The 27,534-nt window shown below is 35.3% G+C and overlaps 2 protein-coding genes across 8 annotated transcripts in view; one reads left to right on the top strand and one right to left on the bottom strand.

The window, feature by feature from the left end:
* LOC137399552 (ral GTPase-activating protein subunit alpha-1-like) overlaps window positions 1-6,152 on the bottom strand; it is a 67,566-nt gene extending 61,414 nt beyond the window's left edge. For all 7 annotated transcript variants that reach the window (XM_068085720.1, XM_068085718.1, XM_068085719.1 and 4 more), the window contains exon 1: window positions 5,717-6,152. In XM_068085720.1, coding sequence (XP_067941821.1) covers window positions 5,717-5,831 — 115 coding nt within the window. In that variant the 5' untranslated portion in view covers window positions 5,832-6,152. The remainder of the gene's footprint in view (window positions 1-5,716) is intronic.
* A 375-nt stretch (window positions 6,153-6,527) lies between these two features.
* Window positions 6,528-27,254, top strand: LOC137401192 (exportin-1-like). The gene is made up of 21 exons (XM_068087581.1): window positions 6,528-6,615; window positions 7,028-7,195; window positions 7,296-7,470; window positions 7,559-7,665; window positions 9,777-9,892; window positions 12,688-12,802; window positions 13,271-13,519; window positions 13,793-13,936; window positions 14,362-14,595; window positions 17,415-17,553; window positions 17,864-17,993; window positions 18,460-18,668; window positions 18,779-18,942; window positions 19,378-19,617; window positions 19,832-20,014; window positions 20,533-20,658; window positions 20,786-20,933; window positions 23,019-23,246; window positions 24,637-24,799; window positions 26,382-26,478; window positions 26,642-27,254. The coding sequence occupies exons 2-21, from the start codon at window positions 7,085-7,087 to the stop codon at window positions 26,792-26,794; spliced, it is 3,231 nt and encodes a 1,076-aa protein (XP_067943682.1). The 5' UTR covers window positions 6,528-6,615; window positions 7,028-7,084; the 3' UTR covers window positions 26,795-27,254.
* The last annotated feature ends 280 nt before the right edge of the window (window positions 27,255-27,534 follow it).

Consider the following 27,534-nt stretch of genomic DNA (forward strand, 5'->3'; position numbering starts at 1 on the left):
AGTGGATTACCAGCAAATCCGTTCTAGTTATACTCTGAAGGTACATGTAAGTGGATTAACTAACAGCTAAAGCAAGTTAACCAGAAAAAAATTAAAATGTCTCAAGGGCCATATAAATGATCCCTTTATTCAAATAACCAATTTTTAATGCAAATGATTAGCTTTTGTAGAAATGGCTCGATTTTCAAATAAAATGTGAGCCAAGCACTTTTTATAGTTTTACAGATGTGGTAAAAATTTAAAACATGCCGTTATGTATCTCAGTTATCTCCATCATCAAATCCATCATTTGTATTAACACATCAATTTTTCTTATTAGTTGCAACAGAGGACTCACAACTTTAACAATTCTATGAATATAATTGTTAGTGATATTGGCATACTAAAACCTTTGCTTGCCATGTTATAATCATGAAATGATCTGGCCATAAACAAATTGTTGGTTTGTGTATTGTAACTAACATATAGGGTAATTCTATATCATATATGTGTATACGGTGTACCCTCTTTTAACAACGGAAGCAAACTCCAGCCAACCTTGGATTCCTATGATTTTGTACATTTGTACATGTGATCTTTGTCATCACTGTATACCATACGTATTACAGTAATGTTTCAGAAGGTCTGGTATGAGCTCAAGAACCAATATTGCGCATATTATACAGTCATTGAGCGATTACTAGCACTACAGCAGCCAATAATGGATGTCTTACAGAAAGTTAAAAGGGACTGAAACGAGAGTTCAAACGTTCTGTCTTGAGAAGTTCGTGGGATGACCAAATAAGAAGATTGCATTTCTACGAAGAACTATACGTCCAATAGGAGATGCTACGTAAAAAGCATCTTACATACGGAAGCACGATTTCAACTGCTACAAAGTAAATACTCTTCATTGCGTTTGTCAACAAAGAATGAAGAGACGGTGAGGCAATATAGAAGACACAATGGGGATTTATGGTGCGCTATTTATAGAGTATCACCTACTGCAAAGAGAAGTACTGTTAAGGACATCGCATATAAAAAAAGAAGAAAGAACATGTCAAGCAAACACAATAACTCTTTCAAAACTTTTTCAAGTTGAAAAAATTTTAACTTGAAAAAAGTCGCTGCTATATAGAAAGGTATAAAAGGGTGGGATAAGAAATGGAACACTGCCGAGTTAAGAAGGTGAAGAGACCTATTTAGCTATGAAGGGGGTATAAACACTACTGAAACCGTAACCTATGGAGGAGAAAATATAATTGATGAATGAAAATATAAAATACATGTAGGTAACATCACAAACAAAAGCAGTGCAAAATTTTTCTTTAAAAACACGGAAAGAATTTGCCATACACAATATTTGAATGAGAGGAATATGAACCTTATCAGCCTAAAAGCTCCCAGGTCTGGGAACTACTGTTACCTGTTGTCAGGAAATCTAATGCATAAATCACTATATAGTACCAGCAACCGATGACACTACCACTACTGGCAATTCCACAAATGAATACAAAAACGGTTTCTGGATTGAAAAGCTATGAGGGAAGTCACAAGAGAATCTAACCAGGACAACATTCAGGACATCCTGACTTTGAATGAACTGGGGAGATGCAGAGTTTCTTCAATGTGAGTCATTTGACAAAGGTGCATGAGAGAAAACGCAGTGAGAACGTGAAAGCTGCAAAAAAAATTGTTGTGACATCACAATCCAGTCTTCTTAGCATGCTCAGTCAAGTATGATACCAATGGATGTCTTTGAACAATATGGTTTTTAGGTGGAAACTTGTTTATTTTGCACTGAGAGCACTGACTGAAGCAGGAATCACTCTATTGAATTTGAATCCGTGAATAAGACTTGTGCAAATAATTAAATTGATCAGCATAGCCATGATAAAAAGGCCTGAAGATGAAGTCAGTTTATAACTTCATAGATCCTTGAAATGCAATGTGAACATGATGGAGGTTTTGCAATGAAGCACCTGTTTGTTTTGCACTCTGGACACCGAGTGAAACAAACTAAATTCATCAGCAGATTTATGCAATCACAGCCTAGGAATAACGCCATCTGTGCTTGTAGTCTAAATATGAGTGGCATTGCAACAGTATGAATTTGAGTCTAAATGTGAGTGGCATTGCCACAGTATGAATTTGAGTTTAAATGTGAGTGGCATTGCAACAGTATGAATTTGAGTCTAAATATGAGTGGCATTGCAACAGTATGAATTTGAGTCTAAATATGAGTGGCATTGCAACAGTATGAATTTGAGTCTAAATGTGAGTGGCATTGCAACAGTATGAATTTGAAAACTCTAGTGACCAACTCTAGTGACAAAACCTGTAAGAGCCCATGACTAAAACAGACGATAGGACACTGCAAAAATGGATCAATACATCACATGAACGCCTAAACAAACTGTGGGTACAGCAAATAGAAAAGGAACCCTATACAACATTGATGTCCATACCAGATTTAATCTACTATTCTGAGTTGTGGGTGAATTTCATGTGCACGGTTAGAAAGAAAATCCTAATTTTCTTCGACCTCAGCTAAGTTTTTTTGTTTATGATTTTTTTGATAAATTAATTTTTTTCATTCATTTTTCCTAATGCAAATTTCTGTGCATTACATATCAGAATGCTGTTGTACAGACTACTCAGTATTTTTGACATACCAGTGCTTTAGTTTGACAACTTCTTATATTTCTTGCATTCAACCGCCATATAAAGTCATAATTTGCAAACTACACGTACGTTAGCGGAGTAGAGCTACTAGCAGTTTCACACAAAGTACCAATAAAAGCCAAAAACATGAACGGTACCATGAAATATTTTAGCACATTTTTTCTTGGTGTGATCGATGCAAATGGTCATGCGAAGTATAAATACCAGTTTGTTGGTTTTTCAGTACCTAACTGGTTTCTTATTTTTGAATTAATGAAACAAAAAGTAAAGAATACTCTTCAACGCTTGCACTTGAGCTGATTGCAGTAAAGAGTTTGATGTCATAATGTCATTTATTGAACAGAATAGTGAGGGGAAATTGAACCAGTTGCAGTTGTTACCTCACAGATAATCCTGTTTTCAAGTTTACTAAATAAACTCATGTCCTAACTTCAAAGGTCCTTCTGTAGCATTGTACTAGACATGCAGTTAAATATCTCCATCAAACTTACTTATTCATGATAGAGGAGTGTTTACAGATTTATTACAGACATCAAAGCAAAACTGTTTGCCAAGAAACACTCATTTTTGCCAAGATTATGAGAAAAATTTAAAAAAGAAACAATTGTTTTTTCAAAAAAATATCATGATTTAAATGACTATTTAAATCATGACATTTAAATATCATTGTCATTGATTTAAAGGACTATTTAAATCAATTCTTGAAACCATTTTATTTTTTCGTGCCAACCCTGGTTATATGAGTGTCTGAACTTTCTGTGTTACAAACTTAGGTGTTGTCAAACAACTGCAAGTAACCTGAAGAAACATGACAAGGCTGGTGCCGATGAAGGGCTGGGCCCACAGTAAATACCCACAGCTGGATACAGTCATTTTTAGACTGATAAGTTACCTCATTACGGTGCAGTATTCTAGAACAGCGATGGGTCAATTAAAATGGTTACGACCTTTACTCTGACTAATATGATTAATTAAGTTGTAATATTGGTTAGCTTTTTTATTTTCTTTACCCATGGCCATCCTGTTTATAATTTATTTACACAAACAGCATAAGCTAAATGTACAAACAAATATATCATCTTTGTCAACAAATAGACATCTATAAGGATTCACGATCAAATTTTGCAGTGAAATGAAATGGATCTGGTCACTGAACTGTGTGACATCTAATCTATTTATAGTGTATACAAATGTCAGTGTTTTTCATTTGTCTGTTGGTCTGTCTGTCGTGTGTCTAGTTATAGCGATAGCTTAAGCAACGAAAAATACGCTTCGCACTGGATTTGAACACTATTTGAGCGATCTAAACCATTAAGCCATACGGGATACTTGCGATACAATAGATTAATCATGCTCATATTCATTACATCGGTTAAAAAACGTATACCGACATTGTGTGACGCATGACGTCCCAATAGAGCTGGCTTCATGGCTTAATGGTCTTTATTTTCATATGTTTAGCAATATATTAGCTCAATTTACTCAAATTAGCCAATTTTCTAATTTGAAAAAATATTGTAAAACTTAGCCATGGCAGCTACATTACCTGCCACTGTTTATAAGCTGTTTTTTTACTCGTACAACGCCGAGCTTTCACTTAGTCTTACAATAATGAGTTACTTCATTTACACATAAACATAATTGCACGACAAATGACTTTTATTCCTTTTAAAAGTTGAAACTTTTAGTTAGCATATGAGGCAACCCTTTATTGGTATAGACTATCGATGCCAATTAGACACAAAAAGTGTCATTTGTCGTTTTGTTTGGGTGATTTTGTTGAATTTCTATTGGCCGAAATACACATTAGCCAAAAAGCCATTAGTCAAAAATGATTCCTTTCATCGAAGAGTGTAGTCTTGGTCAAAAATTTACTCTATTACTCAAGCCATTTAGTTGAAAATAATAATATTTGACAAAATCTTTTTTAATCTTATATATAATACTGGACAATACTACTATTAATTGTAATATTAATACATGTAGTAAGTTTAACCTGTTAGCTAAATTTATATTTATCTTAGTGTTGGGTTAGTTTTATAATTTTGTACTAGCTCTAACAACTAAACATTTGCTATGTTCCAATCGCTGTACCATAAAAATACTCCGCACACAAATTTGATATGCATGCAACTTATTTTTTATGAAATTTTACAACATACGGGTGTAACAATATATGCATGTACAGCATATTGTATGTTCCTTTGATTTAAAATCCAAGTTGCTATGCAAAATTTGATTTGTTGAAAGCTTTCACAACTTTACTGACATGCCTGTTTGTTTTACAGGTTATATATATAGTGAAATCATTTGAGATGACATAATTGTGATGTTATGGTTATATGTTACTTTTTATAAATTCTGATAGCGTTATAAGACCAGTCTTTTCAATAGTCTTCAATTTCGACTAGTAGTCTGGGAATAGTCTATTATAGTTTTCATAGTCTATGAAATTGACTAATAGCCTGTCGACTCCATTTTCGTTCATAATCTTTTTAACTAAACCTCCTTTACCCAAATGTCTGGTTGATTTCATGTTTTAACATAATTTTCAGATACTTTAACCAAATTAAATTCAAAACATATTCATATGTGCCTTGAATAACCTTCTAAAGTATTTCGTAAAACATTTAATAAGAACGAAAATGCATATAAATCCTTTACGACACAATTATCTGAAAGTTTGGATTTTAAATACGACTTTCATTAACGTTCCACCAGCATTTACAATTGTCAAAATCTTTGTCGTACTTCAATGTAGGGCCTACCCCATTTGTAACTAGACAGAATGTTAAGCTATGCTCAAATCTGCATTGAAAGCCACTAAATTTTGTTGGCCACTAAAGGTTTAATAAATTTAAGTAAAATAACCTAGTTCAATAAATGTACAGTTACAGCACAAGTGGTATGCGTGTAGCACCAGTGAGTTACAGGTAGATTAATCTAGTTAGAGGTTGGTTACAGATAAGTTACAGTATTTGTATAGAATGATACCAATACTTGAAACACCCATGTTGAGTATACATGTTAATAAATAAATAAATGAGCTTACCACCAATTCCGACAACATTCTTCAAGTACTTGAATCTGTCTGTGTTTGATTTCCTGACATCCAAAAACTTTTTGGCAAGCTTCTTTATGTCGCCATGCGATTTACTCCTGAACATGGTCTTTTTTGCTATAGCGCTGCTAAGAACTTATCATTGCAGCGTTAGTTGATGTTTAATTAAGTATAGCTTTAATTAATAACCGATTTGGGGGAAAATCTGTTCATGTAGGTTTTCACAAATGTGAACAACTACCGCGGCTTTATTAGTTTAGTATAAGTAACCGTGATGGGAAATAATTTCACAGTTAGTTTTATAGTGGTTTGAAACATTCATATATAAATATAGCAAACATACTAAAACGTAACCAGATACAGTCTATTGAAAAACATCATTATACGCGAAAAAACACGAAAATGAATAATACAAGTATTTTGCTCCGTTTGCAAAACGACAGGAAGTACCGTAAACCACGCCCATAAGTGATGTACGCGCTCTTGATCTAGATCTAAACCTACTGTGATATTACCGATCTGTTAATATCGTTAAAAGCTACTACACTCTCAAACAACGTCGATTATTAGCGTAGTTTTTTTGATTAGCAAAAAAGCAGTCTTACAATGATATATTGAAAATTTTAAATTAAATCAATTGTATTTGCATTAATTTTTTACATCTTTTAGACAAAAAAATAAATGCTAGTTCCAAGCTACGCACAGCAGCGTCCCTATACGACACCGACGCACAGGCGGTGAAAGCGATGGTAGGAAAATTCCAATGTCTATGACCGGTTCAAACTGGTTTATGTGTATCGTACATCGCGCTGGTCCTATACTCATTCATTTTGTGGCGCGATAGCAAATTTGATGTGAGCGTTCAGGAGTTACTCCCGTTTCTCTTTCACGTAGGTCTTTATATTACCTGCGTGGTGCTAGCTTTTGTAGTCAAATTTTCAATGTAATATCCTGTTAATTTTCTTTTTAAAATTGTTATACATTAAATATTGCTTATTACAAATTGGGAAGTTTGTTAGTGGTAACATTTTGGCGACAAAGATAATGTCATTGCATTCTATATAGTATGTTTACCCTCTTATGTATTGGTTTCACGTGGTTTTTTAAGTTTAGACAACAAAAACAGTGAGTATGCAAAAGCACAAATTGTTTACGATTGTAACACTTACGATTAGCTTTACTAATTGTTAAATTTCCTGTCATGTATGTGATAGCTTGATTCAGAAGTTCACTTAATACTATTCGAAACCTTTGGAATAAAGCAAGGCAACCACATCATTTTGTTTTTTTTTTGTATTTCAGGCCTCCTTCTCTCCCTCTCTTCCTGCACATCACCTTCATCCTCTTCTCGTTGTCATCATGTCAACTGTAGCAGAGCAAGCTAATTCCCTTCTTGACTTCAGCGGCAAGCTCGACATACAACTTCTTGATAATGTTATCAACTGCATGTACAAAGGCCATGGGCAGCAGGTTTGTCTTCTCGTTTTCAATGTATTGCTAGATAAGCTTTTCCGCATGTATTGCAATCTATATCAAGTCTTTTATTGCCATGCATTGAACCTTATTTTAGCAACAAATGGCACAGCAAGTGTTGACATCACTCAAAGAACATCCTGATGCATGGACAAGGGTAGATACTATGCTGGAATATTCCTCAGACAATGAAACGAAATACTATGCCCTGCAAATTCTGGAGCATGTCATAAAAACAAGATGGAAGGCCTTACCTAGGAACCAATGTGAAGGTTTGGCAATGATCTAAAAGAAAACATTGCTGAGCACTCAAATAATTTATTCCATTTATTTTTATTTGTTGTTTTGTATATTCTTAAGGTATCAAGAAGTACATTGTCAGTATGATCATAAAGACATCATCTGATCCAGAGGCTGCCGACAAGAAGAAAGTTTTCCTTGGAAAATTAAACATGATTCTTGTCCAGGTAGTTTTATGTTGTTCTTATATTTTGTGGCTTTTATGTGCATTTCTGTGCCATTTTCATGTTTTACTCATCTTGAAAAGCTCCAACAATTCATTAAAAAATATATTCAAATTAACCCAAATCCAATTTTAAGACTCCATAACATTTAGCCAATTTTACACTAAGCTAAGTGAGTTGTAGCATCTATGTTATTACTCTTGCCTGACATCCTATTCAATGCGTTTTTGGCGCCTGTCGTGTTCAAATATTTAACGCTGGTATAAGTTTCGTTTACAGTATCTTTGTGTTGGTTTTTTGACATTTGACAATCATCATACTAATGAGATATTATATGAGAGTTTGGCAGCTTTTTTCATAGAAGTTATGAGTTCAGTCTGGTGTCTCACCATTCTTTTTTAGACAAACCACCAAAACTGCAAATATTCTAATGTAAACTGTCATGAACATGTTATGCATAAACCCATCGCATTATATTCTTCGTGAGATTGCAGTTGAGATAGCTTGCTGTCTGACAGGAAACCATTTTTAATGTTTAAAGAAGAAAAGTTAATAGCCAGGTTATGCAATATTCCGTTCGTGTGAGATATGAAAAATTCTTCACTTTCAGATATGTGTCTCCGTCAATTGCCGAGTCGGCTCTTTGTTGTCAGCTTGCTGACATCACCTCTTTGTTGTAAGCTCAGTTCTTGGTGAATCAGTCAATTCATTGGCTCACCAGTCTGGTTTCATCTAGTCTACGCATCATTGTTGATGGAACTTTATGGCCACGCTTGCTTCGAGTGACTGAGCATTACGCAACAAATTTTTCCTCGTTGGTAGTTAATAAAACAAGCGCTCTATTATCATATCTAGTAAATGGCATTACGCTTTACCTAATGGTTTGAATATTTGAGACATGTTACATATCCATGTACTCGCTGAACTATTCATCTCAAATCTTACCTTCAATGTTTGAATTCATATTATAGATCTCGTTAAGCATCATGCAGTAGACCCTCCCCCCCCCCCCATACTTCGTTCTGGTGTCGGCATCGTAAGTTGGAAATGTCATATAGAGGGGTATGGAAACCCATTGTGATAATCTAATGCAAACGCCCCCTAGTAAAAAACAGCAAAATTTTATATGCCTACTGTACTTATTTAATGTTAGTACCAAAATAGTATATCAACCTCAGTAACTATAGTTACCTACAGCAACTTTAGTGTATGTAGTGGTTATGATCTGCTTTTGATTATGGTTATGATTCTTCTTTCAACGTCGTTATCAATCATAAAACCCATGGCTGACGAATTATAGTGATTTATGTGGTTATATATGTATAACGAATTAAGAATATAGTAAATATAATATTAAACACAAATGTCCAATAAATTCTCATTCTCGCTTTTCACTAATTTTCGTTTCCCTCATGCAATATCAAGCATTTACGAAACACGAAGAATGCTGAACTGGGAGAGGGAGCATCGCATCTCTTTCAGGCATTGTGGGAGGGATTTCAGTGAATAGCATATCGGCGTCTTTTGTGATTCCAACGTATTCAGCACAACGACCGCCAAATTTGAATTTAGAGATACACATGTATTTTTGTTGATGTCGTATATCGAAAAAGAAAGCCTTAACAAGAGGATGAAAAAACACGGTGTTCTACACAGTAAGAAATAACTGTAATTAAATTAATGACGTTGTAGTCGCATGGGAATCCTTGGCTGAACCTGTGACAGTTTTGACATGCAGCAAAAATCTTGGAGCGATTTAGCTGTACATATATAATGTCGTGTTTTGGTGCCTAGTTGTGCATACATGTTGCTTCATAAAATCACTGCGTCCCTTGCGCAGCCCTTAGAAGCTGCATGTGTAAATAAACACAATTGATGATTCTCTTTAGTAGTGCAGCTGTTTTTAGAATGCTTTTAATGGTAATCTTTCAAGATACACTGACCAACTAGCGGTGTTCTCAATGTTCACGCTCTGTAAATTTGGTTCTTATCGATGCTTAGCCTTAATACTAGCTACTGTATGGCTGCTGCATCCAAAACAAATTTTCATTTCTTTTGACAGTTCTGGATAGAGGTTTTTAGTATTTTCATTGATGATTGCATCGCAATTGTAGATACTCAAATATGAATGGCCGAAGAACTGGCCAACTTTCATCAGTGACATTGTTGGTTCAAGCAAGACAAATGAGACGCTTTGTCAGAACAACATGATGATTCTCAAACTTTTGAGGTGAGAGAACAACAATATGGATGTTAGTTGGGCTCTTCATAAACCCTCCACATTTTCTCTGTAATTCATGTCTATATATATATATATATGTACATATGTATAAATTACTAGTGTGTTAGATTAGGTTAACTGGACTTGCATGTACCAGCTTTATGTGTCTATGTATATAGTCATACCTCAGCATACAAGCTTGATGTGTGCTGGGAATGAGCTTGTACGTCAATTTATTCGTGTCTCAAGGCATTGTTTCCTATATATTGTAAAATAATTAAATACAAAATTAATCTGTTACCATACTATGAGAAAAACCACCTAAAACTCTATATTACAGGGGAAAAACATGTTTTAACTGTTGTAATTTAGTACCTACATTAACAAAGCAAATACCCAATTTATTTGTTACGGTCTGCAACAAAATGTAACATTTCTACGGTATGTACATTACTGGGTGTATTTTTACCTTCGAAACAGACGTAACGGCAGTTTGAGTGAGACTAGACAGCAACTTGTTTGGTACACTAAACTTTTTGTGATGCAACTGTATTTAATAAAAACTTTTAGTTCAACTTAAATGAATTTAGCGTTACTAACAACAATTAAAACTAAGTTTTAATCTTTTACCCAACGTACTTTAATATTATCGTCTTAATTTTCTTATTTCTTTAGTGCTTTTTGCCTTAACTTTTAGCCGATTGTATAAAAACTTTTATCAAACTGATTCGATGAGAAAGACCGAGCGATGTTGTTCTCAAAAACGAGCTCTCACATGCTTGCCCATACAGAGGCTATCAAGAACCGGCTGGTATGCTCGTATTTCAAAGGTTACTCGTAACTCAATGAAGATGCTTGTTCGAAATTTTGCTCATAATTTCTATTTTTTTCATATGTTTAGGTATGACTATCCATTGTTTTTTTTGACGTCATCACCCCGTTTGCACATGCGCTCGTCCACGAAAAGGCCGCCATTTTTGTAGAAAACGATTGTCATTCTCTTGATTAATAGTATTTTTCGGTGTTGTTTTGATACTAAAATAAAAAATTTGCATACAAAAGCATTGTTTGCAATAATTGCAGAAGCTTCGTGTTTTCAACAATAAAAGTTGTCCATAAATATGGCAGACAACGATAGAATGACGTCACGAAAAAACGAAGAATATATATTTCTCAAAGTTTGTTATCTTTCGTCTGTTCTTCAGTATGTCTAGCTATAGCTATTAATTAATATCTTGGAGTAACGAATCCGTAGCGCAGAAGGTTTGATCTCGGGCTCTCCGATTCACCAGTCCTATGCCTTATCAATTCAGCCACACGAGCTTGATGGATTCACTAGGTGATATATGTCGCTACATATATGCTACCGCTTTCAGTCATGACGCAAAGTAATGGCGTAACGTCATGAGGAGCAGTAGCTCTTATTAGTAAGCTTACTCAAATTTTCCATTGGCACTGTGGCAGGCAACTGTCATTGTTTATAAGCTAATTTTTAATACCCGGGCAACGCCAGGTAGCACAGCTAGTATATATACTATAATATATATGGGCTTTATAACTACCTAATACTGGTGAACTGAAACCTTCAATGTCTATGGTTTATGTTGTGTTAGAAAAAAACCTGTACCTGCACATTTAATCTCACGACCAAACGAGCGAAGCCAATGTTTGAGAGTTTTTATGATAAATGCATGTGCTCACAACTTACGAAAATTATTCATCAACAACGTCGCAAACCCTTGTACCAAAATCTCATCAACAAATTTAACCATTTTTCTGTGGAGTCGTTTAAGTATAATAACGATACAAAACACATATAAACCTATTTAAATATATTACCAAGTCTTTGAAAAGTGTTGACAGTATCTTAAAACTTACCCATCTGAACGGATTATACATAAATAGACAGATTAATTTGGCCGAAATTCGTTATTAAAACTTGCTAAGCCTTACTTTTATTAAAATTAAGACCGGCAAACGAAACACCGAGCGACAGAGAATAGAACCATTAAGTCGTGCGCATTTCACAAAAAATAACGTGCACATTTCAGCAGTCTATAGCATTGTTGAATTGCCGAAGGTTTCTGTAATTAACGTAAAGGTACTGAAATAAAATCATTTCTTTTTTGCCGATTTCAAAGTAACTGACATTTTAGACACTTTTGAGTACTTTGGTATTCTAACTGATGTCCAACGCAGTGAAAGTAAAGGAAATGACAATGATATTTTTTTCTAACGATTCTTATGAGATTATTACAATATTTAATTATAAGTTTGGATGACTATTGAAGTGTTATAGTCACACTAACAACATCGATGATGGGCTATATGTTACTATTATTATTTTTTCGAAATAGTTTTGTTAAATAGATTTTCTAAAAATCTATATAAATATCACAACTTCTTGATATTGTTAGCTATGACGTTTTGAAATGTAAACAAAGTTGTGCATTGGTTTTCTATTATTACTGTATTACTATATTAATAATATTGGTTATTCTAATAATATCTGGGCATTTTACTTCTAACATTGCATTTCTCCTATTGCAGAGGGAGAAATATAAACATATAATCCTTTCATTATTGCTGTTTGTTGTACATAATAACACCCACACCCAGTACATTACAGCTACCATTGCAGTTATCCTATTGCACTGCAGTGCCATTTGACTGCTAATATTGCATTTCTCAACCATCAGTACCCTTTCTTTTTTTCCAATATCACTTTGGTCGTGGGCTGTATGACAGGGAAATTTCTAGTAAGTATATTAGTAATATAAATCTAATCGTTGTATTGATTACAGTGAGGAAGTGTTTGATTTCTCCAGTGGACAAATGACTCAAACGAAGGCCAAGCATCTTAAAGAGAATATGTGCAGCGAATTCTCCGTCATTTTTCAACTATCTCAGTTCGTCATGGTAGGTTAAGGTTCCATGTGCTGTATGTGCATTCATCATGTTTTAACTTTCAATTTACACTTATGTTTAATAAATACGTTATTAATGATAATTTTATTTATTATGTTTGAACATGTCGCCCTGAATTATTCAATTTAAACAAAAAGTACTTATATACATTATATCCGCTGTTAACTTGTTAGATGTTGCCTACTTCTCCATCACTCATTTCTTGTCACCGTGAAGTGAGACGCGCTGCCACTATATTCATAGTAGTGTCTGATATTGTTAGTGTTAATATACTGGTATGCTAATATTATCTATTAAGTGTTTATACTGTGATGAGATATATTAGTCATTTATAAGCTTGTTAGTTTCAATTGAAATGTTAAAACAGATTTGGTATCAATGGTTTAGTCATAGCTCAGTTTATTGGCCTTCCTGGCTTTTATTTAATGCCGTTGTGCAATTGCTTTTCTTATTTTTTAGGAAAACTCACAGAACGCTGCTCTGGTCGGCTCAACTCTGGAAACATTACTTCGTTTTCTCAACTGGATTCCTCTTGGCTATATCTTTGAAACTACACTCATCTCTTCGCTTATTGAAAAGTTCCTCGATGTACCCATGTTCCGCAACGTTACACTCAAGTGCCTGACAGAAGTGTCTTGCATTCAGGCGCCTCAGTATACCCCTCAATTCATCACCCTCTTCCAAATGACGATAACCAAGCTCAAACAGGTGATCTTTCATCAGATAAATCTTCAACATTTGAACAATTGTTTGTTCAGAAATGTCATAGAAGCGCAATAACAACTGGCATAGTAGATTTGTTATGTATCTTTATAACGTTGCTGTGTGATATTACAAGGGTTTGACATTTGTTTTCATGAGAGTTCTATAAGGCTTATTCTTTATGCATAGTCAGAACTGATGTTGTATCATACTTGTTGGTATGTGTTGTACAGTTAGCAGAACTGTATTATCCACACTTGTGTTATTCATTTCGGACAGATGATGCCTTCCAACACAAACCTCCGAGAAGCTTACCAGCAAGGCAAAGACGATGAGCAAAACTTCATACAGAACCTCGCCCTCTTTTTGGTCGCCATTCTCAAAGAGCATGGCGGTAGATCGTTCGAAGCTGAGGGTTTGAAGGTATATTGTGTGATGTTGTGCCTCTAGCATCCAACACAATTGGCTACTAACTCAATTTTGTATACAAATCCGTTGCTACAACTGGCTCTGACTGCTGTGGTGATTTACTCTTACTGTTATGTTTCAAATAGCTTTCCAATTACGATGTCTCATTCAAAAACAATGTTTCTACAAGTTGATTATTTGTTTTTAAACTTAAATGTAAATTCATTTACTTCGTCCTTATCTCTCTGTTATTTTTTTGGTTCTGCGCACTCAGGGTGCCCCCTGCAGAGATTTGCCTGTTTTCTGATAAATCACTGCGAAAAGCTTTATCTTCCCTAATTTGTTGCAATGGTTCACATAAAATTTGAATTGAAATCATAGGCCGCTTACAATTAACCTCCCTCTTCCTTACCTTTTGTACATTTTCTTACCCCCTTTAGGAGACATTACGGGAAGCTCTCCACTATCTCATATTGATCTCAGAAGTCGAGGAAGTGGAGATCTTTAAAATTTGTCTTGACTATTGGAATACTCTGGCAGCTGAGCTTTACAGAGAGACTCCTGCCACCGGGGCCTCCCAGTCACCCTTGCTTCTCATTGGTGGATTGATGAGCAGCATGAGGCAGATGGAGATGTCTCCTAGAAGAGCGCTTTACAATCCTACTCTTAGCAAGGTTTGTTGTCAAGGTCAAAGGCTTTTTGTGACTAGGTCTGTTTAGTTCTGAGTATAGTAGCATAATCTAACTTCTTAGTTTGGTAAAATATTTGCATATTGAACTAAATATTTCTATAAAAAATACATACACAGTACTAGTTTTAGCCTGTCTTGACAAGCTGTTGTTTTTGCGTAGTTGTCCCCCCGTCGAGCGGCGAGCAACAACAGCTTGTCACAAGACGTACTGCACCTGATGCATCAGCTGCACTTATAGGGAGTTGTTCTCTTCCGTCTACGCGGCTTGGCCGCGATGTTATGCCGGTCGCTCCATTGGTAATCATAACGGACTTCACGCAAAAATTTATGTAGAAAAAAAAACAAGATTACAACGTTTAACCAAAAACCAGTTTCTGTGATAAACTTTAGTAGAACTTAAGAATAAAATAAACTCAAAATAAAATCCATAAGAGCAAATAAAACTGACTGATACAAAAATAGAAATAAAACTGACTGAGCGCACAAGTAACGACATCTTTAGTCGCTGTTGTTGCCTAAGTTCTCAAATTCTAATAAAGTTTACTGCAGAGAGGGGTCGCCAGTTAAACGTTCTTATCTTAATTTTTCTACATAAATTTTTGCGTGAAATCCGTTATGATTACCAATGGAGCGACAGGAAGAACATCGCAGCCGAGCCGCGTAGACGGAAGAGAACAACTCCTTATAAGTGCAGCTGATGCATCAGGTGCAGTACGTCTTGTGACAAGCTGTTGTTGCTCGCCGCTCGACGGGGGGACAACTACGCAAAAACAATCGCTTGTCAAGACAGGCTATACTAGTTGGTACACTGCACTGTTACTACTACACACGGTACAGTTTATTTAATATGATGCTTGTAATTATTCCTAAATAATTATTTGAGATAATTACACATAGTCATTAACAAATAGATTATAAAGATATGCGAATAGAGATGTAATAAAATAAATCAATGAACATTTAAACAATAAAAAGGCTGCCATTGCTACGCTGTTTTAAAGGCGTGAATAAATGTGTAGGTTTGGCAATGTGTAAGTGCATAGGTGAATAGAGATACTCGGTATAACTTCTCTAATTTAAGCTTGGTGAGGTTTAAACGAATTGAGCTTACAGTTTTATGTAAGCTTTACTTCTGTATCATTTTATGTTCATTTTCTGATGACACTGCGCTACTTCAGACAACGTTAAACGTCATTATGTTGATGTTAATTTCGGTGTTGAGTAAAATATTTCTCCGCATTTTCAAGTCGGAGAATTCAAGTGTGAAAGCAATTGTAAGTGGAGGTTTGGCTATATGCAAAAGTATCTGAGCCAAAGAACATGGCTCCCCAGTCTTATCTACCTGGAAGTAAGATATGGAACAGTTACGTAAATCAAAGGCTCAACTGGAATGATTAAGATTTCACATGCCTAATCTTAAATACGCCAATAAAACCTTATAGTAGTTGGGAGCAATGTTCAATGGCAGCATTATAATAGTTTAATCATTATATTTTATTATAAAAGTTTTATTTCAAAATGTTAATATTTGACAGAGATTTCAGGCGTAAGTGTTTATTCAACTTTCCTATATCCAGATTGTCATTCGCAAAAACAATGATTTTCAGGAACTTGAGTAAAAAAAAGAGGGATGTGGTACAGACTAGCTGACTAATAGCTTTAAACATGAATAACTTCATAGTGAAGTATATTTAGAAACAACTGTGTCATCAGTTATTCATTTAATATGAAGGTGTTTGTAGGTGAGGTAATCCCACACTGATGCAAAACATTTAATATAGTTCATTAGTTCAATTTGTTGTAATGATCAGTGAAAATAGTGCTAATCAAATTCTAGTAGTACAATCAATTATTGTAATATGATGATACCTCAACTTATAACTAGGTCTACTAGTGCAGCAATTGTGAACAATCAGTTTAAAAACTCTGCGTAATAACTAGTTACTGATAATTGTTCACTTAAAGTTCGGTAGCCATAATAATAATAAACATTCAAGCTATTTTTAAAAATTTCAATGTATGTCAGCCAATGTGATTGATATAGTTATTAATCTCGCTCCTTTCTATTTGTTCAAATCATTGAATATATGAAAAGAATATTTGTTAAAATAGCTTTTAAAATGGTCAGACACCTTTTAATTTGGTTAGATTTGCAAATATAAAACCAACTAACAGAATGGCCGGTGTTGCACGGGTACTAAAAATTAGCTTATAAGCAGTGATAGCAATGCCACCATTATAACCTTAGCTTATAAACAATGCCACTTGTCATTAGCCTGGCACATTGCCAATGGCTAATTTGAGTAAGCTCTTACTAATACATTGAATGACGTTGCACCGTAATGAAGAGGGGTAGCATATTTGCACTAGGATAGGGACATATATTGCCCAATGAATGCAGTAAGCTTGCATGGTGTAAAGGGTAAGGTTTTTGACTGATGAACAGGAGGCCCTGAGATCAAATCTTCTGCAGGACTCTTCATTCCAAGATTCAATAGTTTTAGCCAGACATACCAAAGGACATACAAGGATTTACATTTATATAGATAACATAATTTAGTTAAAATATAATTTATTGAATAATTGTGATCTCGATGTATTTGTTATTTGTTCTAGAACACTAGTTGACAATCATTTTATAATCATGTTGTGACATTCTTCCATGTCAATTAATTATTTTCAATTATCTGTTAGAATTGTGCAATTATTGGTGTGATTATTCACTTTTTACCGATATTCTAGTATCTCTGTAGGATTTAATTGTATGAATCGTAGTTTGTTAACTTGTTTTGTGGTATGTAGTTGAGGAGAGTCATGATCTCTCGGATGGCCAAGCCAGAGGAAGTGCTTGTGGTAGAGAATGAACAGGGCGAAGTTGTGAGAGAGTTCATGAAGGATACAGACTCCATAAATCTCTACAAAAATATGAGGGAAACTCTTGGTGGGTGCAGCATCTGCTTCTACATAACGCTGAGTACATTCGAGTATACATTCATTTGCTATCAATCAAATAATGGTGTTGACCACCAGACATTCGTCTATCTTAATAGCATTAAAGATCTATAATTGATATTTACTTTGTATTGATATTTTATTATATACATTTTTTGACACTTAACAATTTTTGTGCTGTCTGTCAGTGTAATATTTGTGATGCAAAATTTTACTCATGTTTTTTTTTGCTAGTTTAAAAATGATTTGTAGATCCACCATTGTGAAAATTTGTGCATATAGTGGTGTATTCGTTTCAGTCTATCTAACTCACCTTGATTACGGTGATACAGAAATGATCATGACAGAAAAACTGCATAATCAGGTGAATGGCACAGAATGGTCATGGAAAAATCTCAACACCCTCTGTTGGGCGATAGGAAGCATCAGGTAGCATTATTTTTATGGTATCACATTAGTTGGCTTGTCCACTTGTATTCGCTTGCTCCCTAAAGAAAATGGTAATCGTGTTTTAAACTACTTTGTGATATTATTGGTCATCTTATCATAATCTCCTTGGTCTGTCCACTGCAAATTATATTCAAGACTGGAAGCCTGTGTGTGTTGTAACATTTCAAGCTTAGACAAATTTTATTTCCTTCCAATCTGCTGTTGCGTACACAAGTGTCAATGTTATATTAGGTTCTCAGATTATGAACTAGCAATTACACTCTTACCATTGTTTTCATTCCTATCAATCACATTTCAAGATAAACTTGTTAGAGTTTCAACCGAAAAGTTATGCATGTAGAAACATTGTGACCTGATTTGTTCATAAAATCTGTATGAATCAACACTCCATCTGATATCAGCCAGAAGTACATTGCTTGGTAATCGTACGAATCCTTTCTGTTAGCGGTGCCATGCATGAGGAGGATGAGAAGCGTTTCCTTGTCACTGTGATAAAGGATCTGCTCGGCCTGTGTGAGCAGAAAAGAGGCAAAGACAACAAGGCTATTATTGCTAGTAACATCATGTATGTAGTTGGACAGTACCCTCGCTTTCTCAGAGCACACTGGAGATTCCTGAAGACAGTTGTCAACAAAAACTTTGAATTCATGCACGGTATGTTACTTATTAACATATAATGGAATAAATGTGTTAACTTGTTTCTAAGCCAAGGCGATGAATAAGCATGCAGTTTAGGAAACTAACGATGTTACAACTGCTTGCAGAGACCCATGATGGAGTGCAGGACATGGCCTGTGACACATTTCTCAAGATAGCCCAAAAATGCAGACGGCATTTCGTGCAGATACAAGTTGGAGAGGCTGTTCCTTTCATTGAAGAGATACTATCAAGTATAAACACTATAATATGTGATCTCAACCCCCAGCAGGTATTGCTTGTTGTTTCATCCTTCACCAGTTTTCATTGTGCAAGCTTTTGTTATGCATTTCAAACTCTTTACGTTATTGGTAGAGCGTGTTGTGTATTTTTATGTTGGTACTAAATGAATGCTGGGTGTTGCACAGGTAATAAAAAAGTTTTTGCACAGAAAAGCTATTTGTAATCAACATTTACCAAACAAACTTCATCCCATTCAAGTTGAAAGTGTTTTCTTTATTTCTGTGAACTGTGTTTATTTCTGTGTAATTCATACTGTACTGGCTGCTGTGCCCACTACAGCTCTACATTGATTGCAATAGTCTTGTTGGCAATGCGAGTTTAAGCATTTTTAATTATTCAAGTAAATTATTAGTTTTGCAGTCATTGATGCCACTTGATCGTGTTTAATGACACATCATTTATCGTTTTTAATGATACATCATAGGTACATACCTTCTATGAAGCAGTTGGACTGATGATTGGCGCCCAGACAGAAGTAGAGACGCAGGAAATGCTCATTGAAAAGTACATGAGTCTGCCTAACCAAGTGTGGGACTCCATTATTAGTGATGCATCGAACAGTGTTGATATACTCAAAGATCCCGAAATCATCAAACAGCTTGGAAATATTCTTAAGACCAATGTTCGAGCTTGCAAAAGCCTTGGCCATCCATATGTTAAACAGGTATGTTGGTCAAGGATTCCATTCTACAGCATGCGAGCTACACTACGATTGGCCGTATAGCCATTATAGCGATAAGGCTAGTCTGTTAACGTGTTGCTATAGCATTCCTCTACAACATATTCCTGAAGCATCTACATATGGACCTAAGTTTGTGCAGATGTTTGACCGATCAAGGATGAGACCGGTAATGCTTATTATCGTGCTTCTTTTGCAGTTGGGTAGAATCTACTTGGACATGTTGAATGTTTACAAAGTGATGTCTGAGAACATAACCACCGCTTGTGTGACAAACGGTAATCAAGTTATCAAACAACCGCTCATCAAAGGAATGAGAACGGTGAAGAAGGAGACGCTCAAGTTGATAAGCAGCTGGGTGTTTCGTTCCAAGGACCCTGTGGTATGTATGATTATTAGTGCTAGACGTTGTAGTCGTGTAGTAAAATGCAGTGACTATAAATATTCTATATATCGTGAAAATCTCTAAATTGTGCAAATGTTACTTTTAGAGCAACTAATAAAGGGTTACTTCTATGACTCATAGTTTGAATTGACAAATAATTATATTGTGCAAAAGCTTCACTATGAGCCTTGGAGAAAGAAGTCAGTAATAGGCTGTTGATGATTTACAGTTTGTAGTAATTGTTTGTTTGAGCTGTCTGACATAAGTGCGGCTTATGGTTTAATTTCAGATTAGCACCAGAAGGCTCACTTTTCTAGACTATCCTTGCTTTTAGTCACAGATATTTCAAGTTTTCTTTCCTGTATCATTGCAAGCCTTGATTACATGAACTATTTTCAACTAGTCGAGTTTGGCTATTCCTTACATAGAACGATAGTTTGTACTTTTGTAAAAGGTTTATAAGTACTGTCACTAGTCTGTCATGAGTACCTGTCACTAGTCTGTTTATTGTACAGGTGGTTTCAGAGAATTTCATAGCTCCTCTGCTGGATGCAGTTCTACTCGACTACAAAAGAGGAGTGCCAGCTTCTCGTGAGCCTGAAGTACTTGGCACAATGGCCACCATTGTTAGCGAACTTGGCGTAAGTTTCTTCCTGATCGCTTTTCCCGTTTATTTAGAAAGTCACCTATGCCATTCATTGTCACTCCTGGTCGTTGCATCACTAAAGACTGTGTTTACAAAATATGGAGATGGAGTGTTTATTGTAGAATTACATCACGAAAATAGTGCCTGAGATCTTCGATGCCGTCTTTGAGTGTACTTTGGAGATGATTAACAAGGACTTTGAAGAATTTCCGGAGCATAGGACTGAGTTCTTCACTTTGCTGCAGGCTGTCAACTCACATTGTTTTGCAGGTGTGATTTTTATTTTGGAATGAATATAGGCGTGTTTTTGTATTAATTATGCTATTATCTTTGCTAATATTGTTGATAGACAAAAACTCAAGTTTTCCTTCCGAATATCACATATGCACTTAAATTATATCTTTGTACTTTATTTTGTTTCAAGTAGCTTTTTCATTTTAAACAAATAGACTTCAATCGAGTAATTATCTAGTTTACTATTAGAAATGAGAAGCCTACTTCCACGCTTGTAAATAGATGCTGATGCTGCTTTTTATCTCCATATGCAGCTTTTGATTGGTTAGCTAAACAATGTCAAACAGTGGAACAACAAATGCTAGAAATGTATGCAAACATTCAAAACTGAAAAAGTTTTGGGGAGGCTCATTGTTTCAACTCTTGTGAGGTGAAATCATTTTTTGTATTACAGACCTGTTGGGGTATTTGATGAAGATTAGCAAAAATCAAATTGTGGAGTTTATAGCTCATATCGCAGTTTTAAATACTGATGTTTTTTTGTAAAATTTCAAAATTTTCATCACTTTCACTGCTAAAGGATCAAAGTTGCTTCATAGAACTTGGCAAAAAGGCTGAACATCGACTTCACAAACTTTATTTTTCATGCAAGTATAACCTAATTGGGTGCACTGCGGCCTGCTACATGTTCATATAGTATTATACACCGTAAAACTTTTATTTGAATGGCATGGCGCCCCATCTTTTAGAATAGTGCTTTATTATGGGGTGATGATCAAATAAAGGGTGGCATTGTATTTTTTAACACCTAAACTGTTGAGAAGATAGATTTAACTCTTTCCCAGGCGGATCGAATGTCGCCCGTATGTCGCACTCTCCTTCAGGCGGTGCGACATCAGCCCTTTTGTATACAAACCCTTTTGTATACAAACCCTTTTGTATACAAACCCTTTTGTATACAAACCCTTTTGTATACAAACCCTTTTGTTTTCAAAAATTTGCCAACTAACCTCCAACTTGTACTTCCAACTCTCTAAGCAAATATGCACGAGGAAGCTCGTACGTGTCTCTACCAGTTGATATCTATTGCTTGCAATTAACCTACCATTATCTTACAGTCTGTGTTGCAATTTGTTGGAGATTTAAAGTTTTTCATTTCATTCTAAATTTGAAGGTTTATTTTCACGGCGTAACTACATTTAACAAGATTGCATAAAAGCTCATTGCACTCATTGATATGTTTGCAGTCAAAACTGGCTTTTTATTTGTAGTAGATCAGGAGTTACGAGGGTTGATCCATTGTAAGCTGAGTTTAGATTACAACAATCATGCTATTAAATAATATGCTATAAATTTGTAAATTTTTAAGTTTTGTAATAATAATAGTAATCTATCAAATGCTACTAATATGTATTTAAGAACAAGACATAAACAAACCATAATTATCGTACATGCAGAAACAAAAAGTAATATTTTGAAAGCAAAAATATTCATCGTTTGCTCCATGGGTTGTGTTCTGATTGTTAATTTGCATGGAACAATTTCATCATCCTCTAGCTGTTCAATACCTTCTTCAGTGTCTGCTGACTTAAACTCTTCTTCTGCACTGCTGAACTAGTCGATATTAGCGTTCAAACATTCTTTTTAGCGAAGCACAACTTTTTCACTCGCTGCTATTTGAAAGACTTCTCACGAAATTAATAATAAACCTTAGCAGGATGCGCACCTATCACAAAGCATCGTAATTGCTGAGACGAGGTTTCACATACGGCGAAGTATCAAGACCAATGTAACAAATTAATAACAAGGAACTACTATTAGCCTGATACAGTTAACTAATTATTTCTATGGCGATGGAATTCTTCTAGAGTTCTGCAACTTGGAATTGGAAAATGGACCTCAATACAAATAGAAACAGCAAACAAATTAATTGTTATTGATGTAATCGAGTCATTATTAGCACAGTTTTTGTGGACACTTTCTACTGATCACTTGCTAGTATGGGTTCGTAAAGATTGAAAATGTCAAATAGTTGCAATCAAATAGAAGGGGCGGTCAAATAGGTGACAGTGCAGATATAAAAGTGTGCATGCGTATAAACTTTAAGCTCTTCTTTTCTAGCATTCCTCGAGATTCCGCCACCTCAGTTCAAGCTGGTGCTGGACTCAGTTATTTGGGCATTCAAGCACACTATGAGGAATATCAGTGAGATCGGTCTTGACATACTCTACACTATGTTGAAGAACTTTAGCCTTCACGAACAGGCTGCTCAGAATTTTTACACCCTTTACTACACGGACATTGTGCAACACGTGTTTAGCGTGGTCGCTGACAGTGTTCATACTGGTGGTGAGTTGGTCCCGTCGTTGGTATGAGCATCAGTCTTTTAGCAGCCATGTAGAATATAGTTAGCCTAGTTCTTACTGTAGATGTACGCCATCTCCATCATAGTTCTCCTATTGGCTTTAAAGTCTCAAAAAGTAAATAAAACTCTCTCGCGTTTTAATTTCCTTTACCTTGTCTTGATCAGTCATATCAAAATGATTTCATGTTAAATTATTTTCCGCTGTAAATACTTGTAAAGGAATTGGCTGATGTGTTTATTCTTGGAACTTCTAATTACCAACTGTTTCATCTAGGTACAAGAAACCAACGTTCTACTGTTTTATGTTTCATAACGAATATATATAGTCAAACATGGATGACTCGGATAGCTCTAACACTCGAACAGTTTTGTTTGGTACGTTCCCACGCAATGATAAATTGCTTCAGATAACTCGACCTCAACTTCGATAACTCAAACAGTTTTTTGCCCAACGGCTACTGAGACGGTTGTTATCGCTTTACAACTTTTAGTAGTTTGTAGGTGTCGTTATTACTATCATCGGCAAAATATTTTCATCAATGACTTTTCTAAAGGTTTGGTGAAATTTGATTTTTACCAAACATCCGCTTAGTGAGTCCTACAAAGGCTAGGAAAAGCGAGGTAACCTTAGCATAAACTTCAAAAAAAATCGGCAAAATTGATCTTGGTTAAAACGCTCAAAAGAAAAAGAAGTCTTTTCTTCTGAGCATTTCAACAGCGATCAAGTTTTGCCAATTTTAATCTAAAAACGTCCTGGCAGTCACATCGCATAAAACAACAAACAAATCTCAAGGGATAAAAAAATCTCTATACTTTCCAATAAAAAAATTTTAAACTTGACATTAGAAGCATTTAATTTAAAACAAGCCATTCATGCTTTTGATTTATGATATAGTTTGTATATGTACATGTATCTACTAATGAATACATAGACTTATGACAGTGCCCTGATAACTCGAACGCTCTGATAACTTGAACGCTCTGGTAACTCGAGCACTTTCACTCGGTCCCGTGAATTTTGAGTTATCCATGTTTGACTGTATATATGTATTTCATGATTTCAAATTTTAAAGCTTTAACATTTCAAAACACGATACGCTAGCATTGGTAAATACAATATAGCTCGTAATCAGTTTTAGCACAACTTTCGATAACGTAATTTATTTATAGAACTTGTCTATTCCATAACCGCACGCTTATGTAAACCTATCACTTTCTATTAAAACCATTTTTCATTATACCAAGCCACTTTGGTATAGCTAAGACATAGCTGCAATGCACGTGATACCATCATTGCAACAGTCATGTTGATTGATCAGACTTTCTAATCAAATCATATTTGTCTGAATTTTCTAAGCTCTGCCTGTTTTACAGGTCTGACGGCGCAATCCACCATCTTGGCCTATTTGTTTCACATCCTCGAGACTGGCCGAGTGACTGTACAACTTTCACCTGACTATCCGGCTGCGCAGAATGTTCAATACGTCCAGAACTACATGCTGAATCTCCTCAAGTCTGCCTTTCCCAACCTGCTTGAGTGAGTAGCAAGCATAGACATCTTTTTGTTAGTCATCTGTCGACTTAGTAATTGTCAACTACAATCTGGACATCGAGTACTCATAAAGTACTCAACTTGATAAAGTTCATGACTTGGGACAGCTGCATTAATTGTGTTGTTAATTTAGCTTTACTCTATATGAAAATCGAATTGGTTATCTCTTCAGAATTATTGATATATTATTACACATGTTAAATCATGCTTTTATATTTAGTAAATCAATCTATCGTTCCATTTCAAAATTCAAGTATTATTCCAGTGGTTTGTTCGGAATGTATATTTGTTTGACTATCACAAAGTTCTATCTAAAGTCGTTGTCTTATAAGTCTTCATTATCAACGATACGCACTAACATTTGTAAAGATTAGCATAAATCCGAGCAAAATTGTTTTACGATAACTTCACTCTTTAGGGGTTTTAAATAAGTGTGTATTAAAATTAAATAGTAAAAAATATTTATAGTTGTGTTGAGTGAGTATTGCACATAAAAATATTGACTAGTTGGAAGAAAGGAACTCTATTGGGTAAGAATCATTATTATAATGATAAAGATTAAATATTATTTTTTACTGTTAACTTCATGATTAAAAAAATTAATGAAATTATTTATAGATTTATTTCAGTAGTGTGGCTATTATTTAAAATGAAAGTAAAATTGTCTCGTCGTTTTAGTTATATAACAGGTTATTTGTGAAAATTTTTATAGCCCTTTGTCGAGAATCAGGCTGGGGTGTAGTAAATATCCTTGTGAGGGATATCAGGCGATAATTACCCTCTTTTCAATAGGTTTTGTTAAGCAAAATTATTTGCTATTACGAAAACAACTTGACATTTTCAACTCGGCGCACCCAATTTAAAACCTGGCTCTCTTTTTATGTGCTAGAATACTATTTTTGATATTTTTAGTGAAGGATAATTCGCTGTGTTCTAAGAATTATTAAAGCCTGGTTCCCATATTGGTTGCGAGACCCCGGCGGTAATCTTGCGACACTAGGCTCGGCGGCTAATGTTCACATAAAGCTGCATCGCTAATAACCGCCATGCCGTTTCGATAATGCTGTCCTTCAGTGCATTCCTGGAAGGTTTTGCCTGGGGCTTTTCGCAAAATTTGAACAGAGCCAAACTTGCGTTGACCGCCGGCAACTATCCGCGGTACCCGGCCCGTAGGTTCACATTTCACTGTTGATAGCCTGCGGTGCTGTCGCCGATGCTTTCGGCGTATATGGAAACCAGGCTTTGAGTCGGTTCTTCTGATGATTTGACAAAGCATTTCAATTTGTACCAGAATCTTTTTAGAGTTCATTCTCAGCGCATGTCAAATATTGTGAAGAGTATCCTGATGAAGTTTTACATTTCCTTTTAACAATTTAATCCCATCAAACTTTGTTACTTGAATGCTTGTTTTATAATTCATTATGTACTATTTCACGACTTCATGTATACTTGCATAAAGTTTGTATGAGGGATTACTCACGCGATTACGGCGCAAGTAATGTACCTTTTCCTGCTATTTCCTTTGTCCGGCATAGAGTTCTCACGTTTTACATCTGGTTGTTTACAGCGCACAGGTTAAAGTTTTCATCGAAGGCCTGTTCAGCTTTGACGCAGATATTCCACAGTTTAAGGAGCATCTCCGAGATTTCCTTGTGCAAATCAAGGTCAGGTGTTACTCGTGTGGTGTTAAGTTTGCCATTTGTTTTTCTTTGTATGCCCACTCTAGTAACTTTGTGATACATTTCTACTTATCAGTTACCTTCCTTCTACTTGTCTTCTGTGTCGAAGATGTTGTATTCAACTCGACTATTACATTCCCATTTGTAGGAGTTTGCCGGTGACGATCCCTCTGATTTGTTTTTGGAAGAAAGAGAAAAAATTATTCAGGAAGCAACAGAAAACAAGAGAAAGCAACAACTGGCTGTACCCGGCATTGTTGGACCTCACGATGCGGATGCCGACACCGAAATGACCGGCTAAATCCCTCGTCTTCTCTTTAGTCTGGTTTCTTTTTTGAAAAAAGTTTGTGCATTTGACAGATTATTTATGTCTAGCTACTATCGTGCATGTCCATTACAATCTGAGCATATTTAGTGTGTTTTATTACTAATAGCAGTATTTTAGTCCTCCCAATTCTCTTGTATTCCTACAAGTCATATAAACTGTCCTTTTCATGCTCTGTGCCGCGCGTCATTCTTGTCTCATTGTAAATATTTCCCATCTCGACTTCACATATGCACTCTTTCGTTTTCTTACCTTTCTATTTAGTAGTTGACCACTGATTGATACAATGTACAGCAGATACTGTTAACTTTGACTTAGAAATTTTCATTATATTTGCGAAGGATTGTTTAGTACCTGGAGTGCCAGAAAGGCACTTCATATTCATATTGTGTCATGCTTCGAGTAGGTTTTTCATAATAAAATGTTCAAGCTGTTACATTGTTCTCAAACACACAATATAGGATGTGACTCACAAATTTTCTACAATACGAGATCATTGGCTTTGAAATTTTGAATATGGAGAAACATCAATATAGTCTGCATGGTAAATATGTATGTGCTATTATTTTTCAGGAGATATCATGATTACAATTGCTAGGCTTATTAATTGGGTAGCATATTAAAAATAGCTGGTAACCTAGAAGAGAAGTAGTGGCATTCTTGTCACTTCTCTATCAGTGCTGAGTTTCTAAACAACTTGGCCACTAGATTTGACG

This window comes from Watersipora subatra, chromosome 7 (genome assembly GCF_963576615.1).
Source record: "Watersipora subatra chromosome 7, tzWatSuba1.1, whole genome shotgun sequence".
In the NCBI taxonomy this organism is placed as follows: Eukaryota; Metazoa; Bryozoa; class Gymnolaemata; order Cheilostomatida; family Watersiporidae; genus Watersipora; species Watersipora subatra.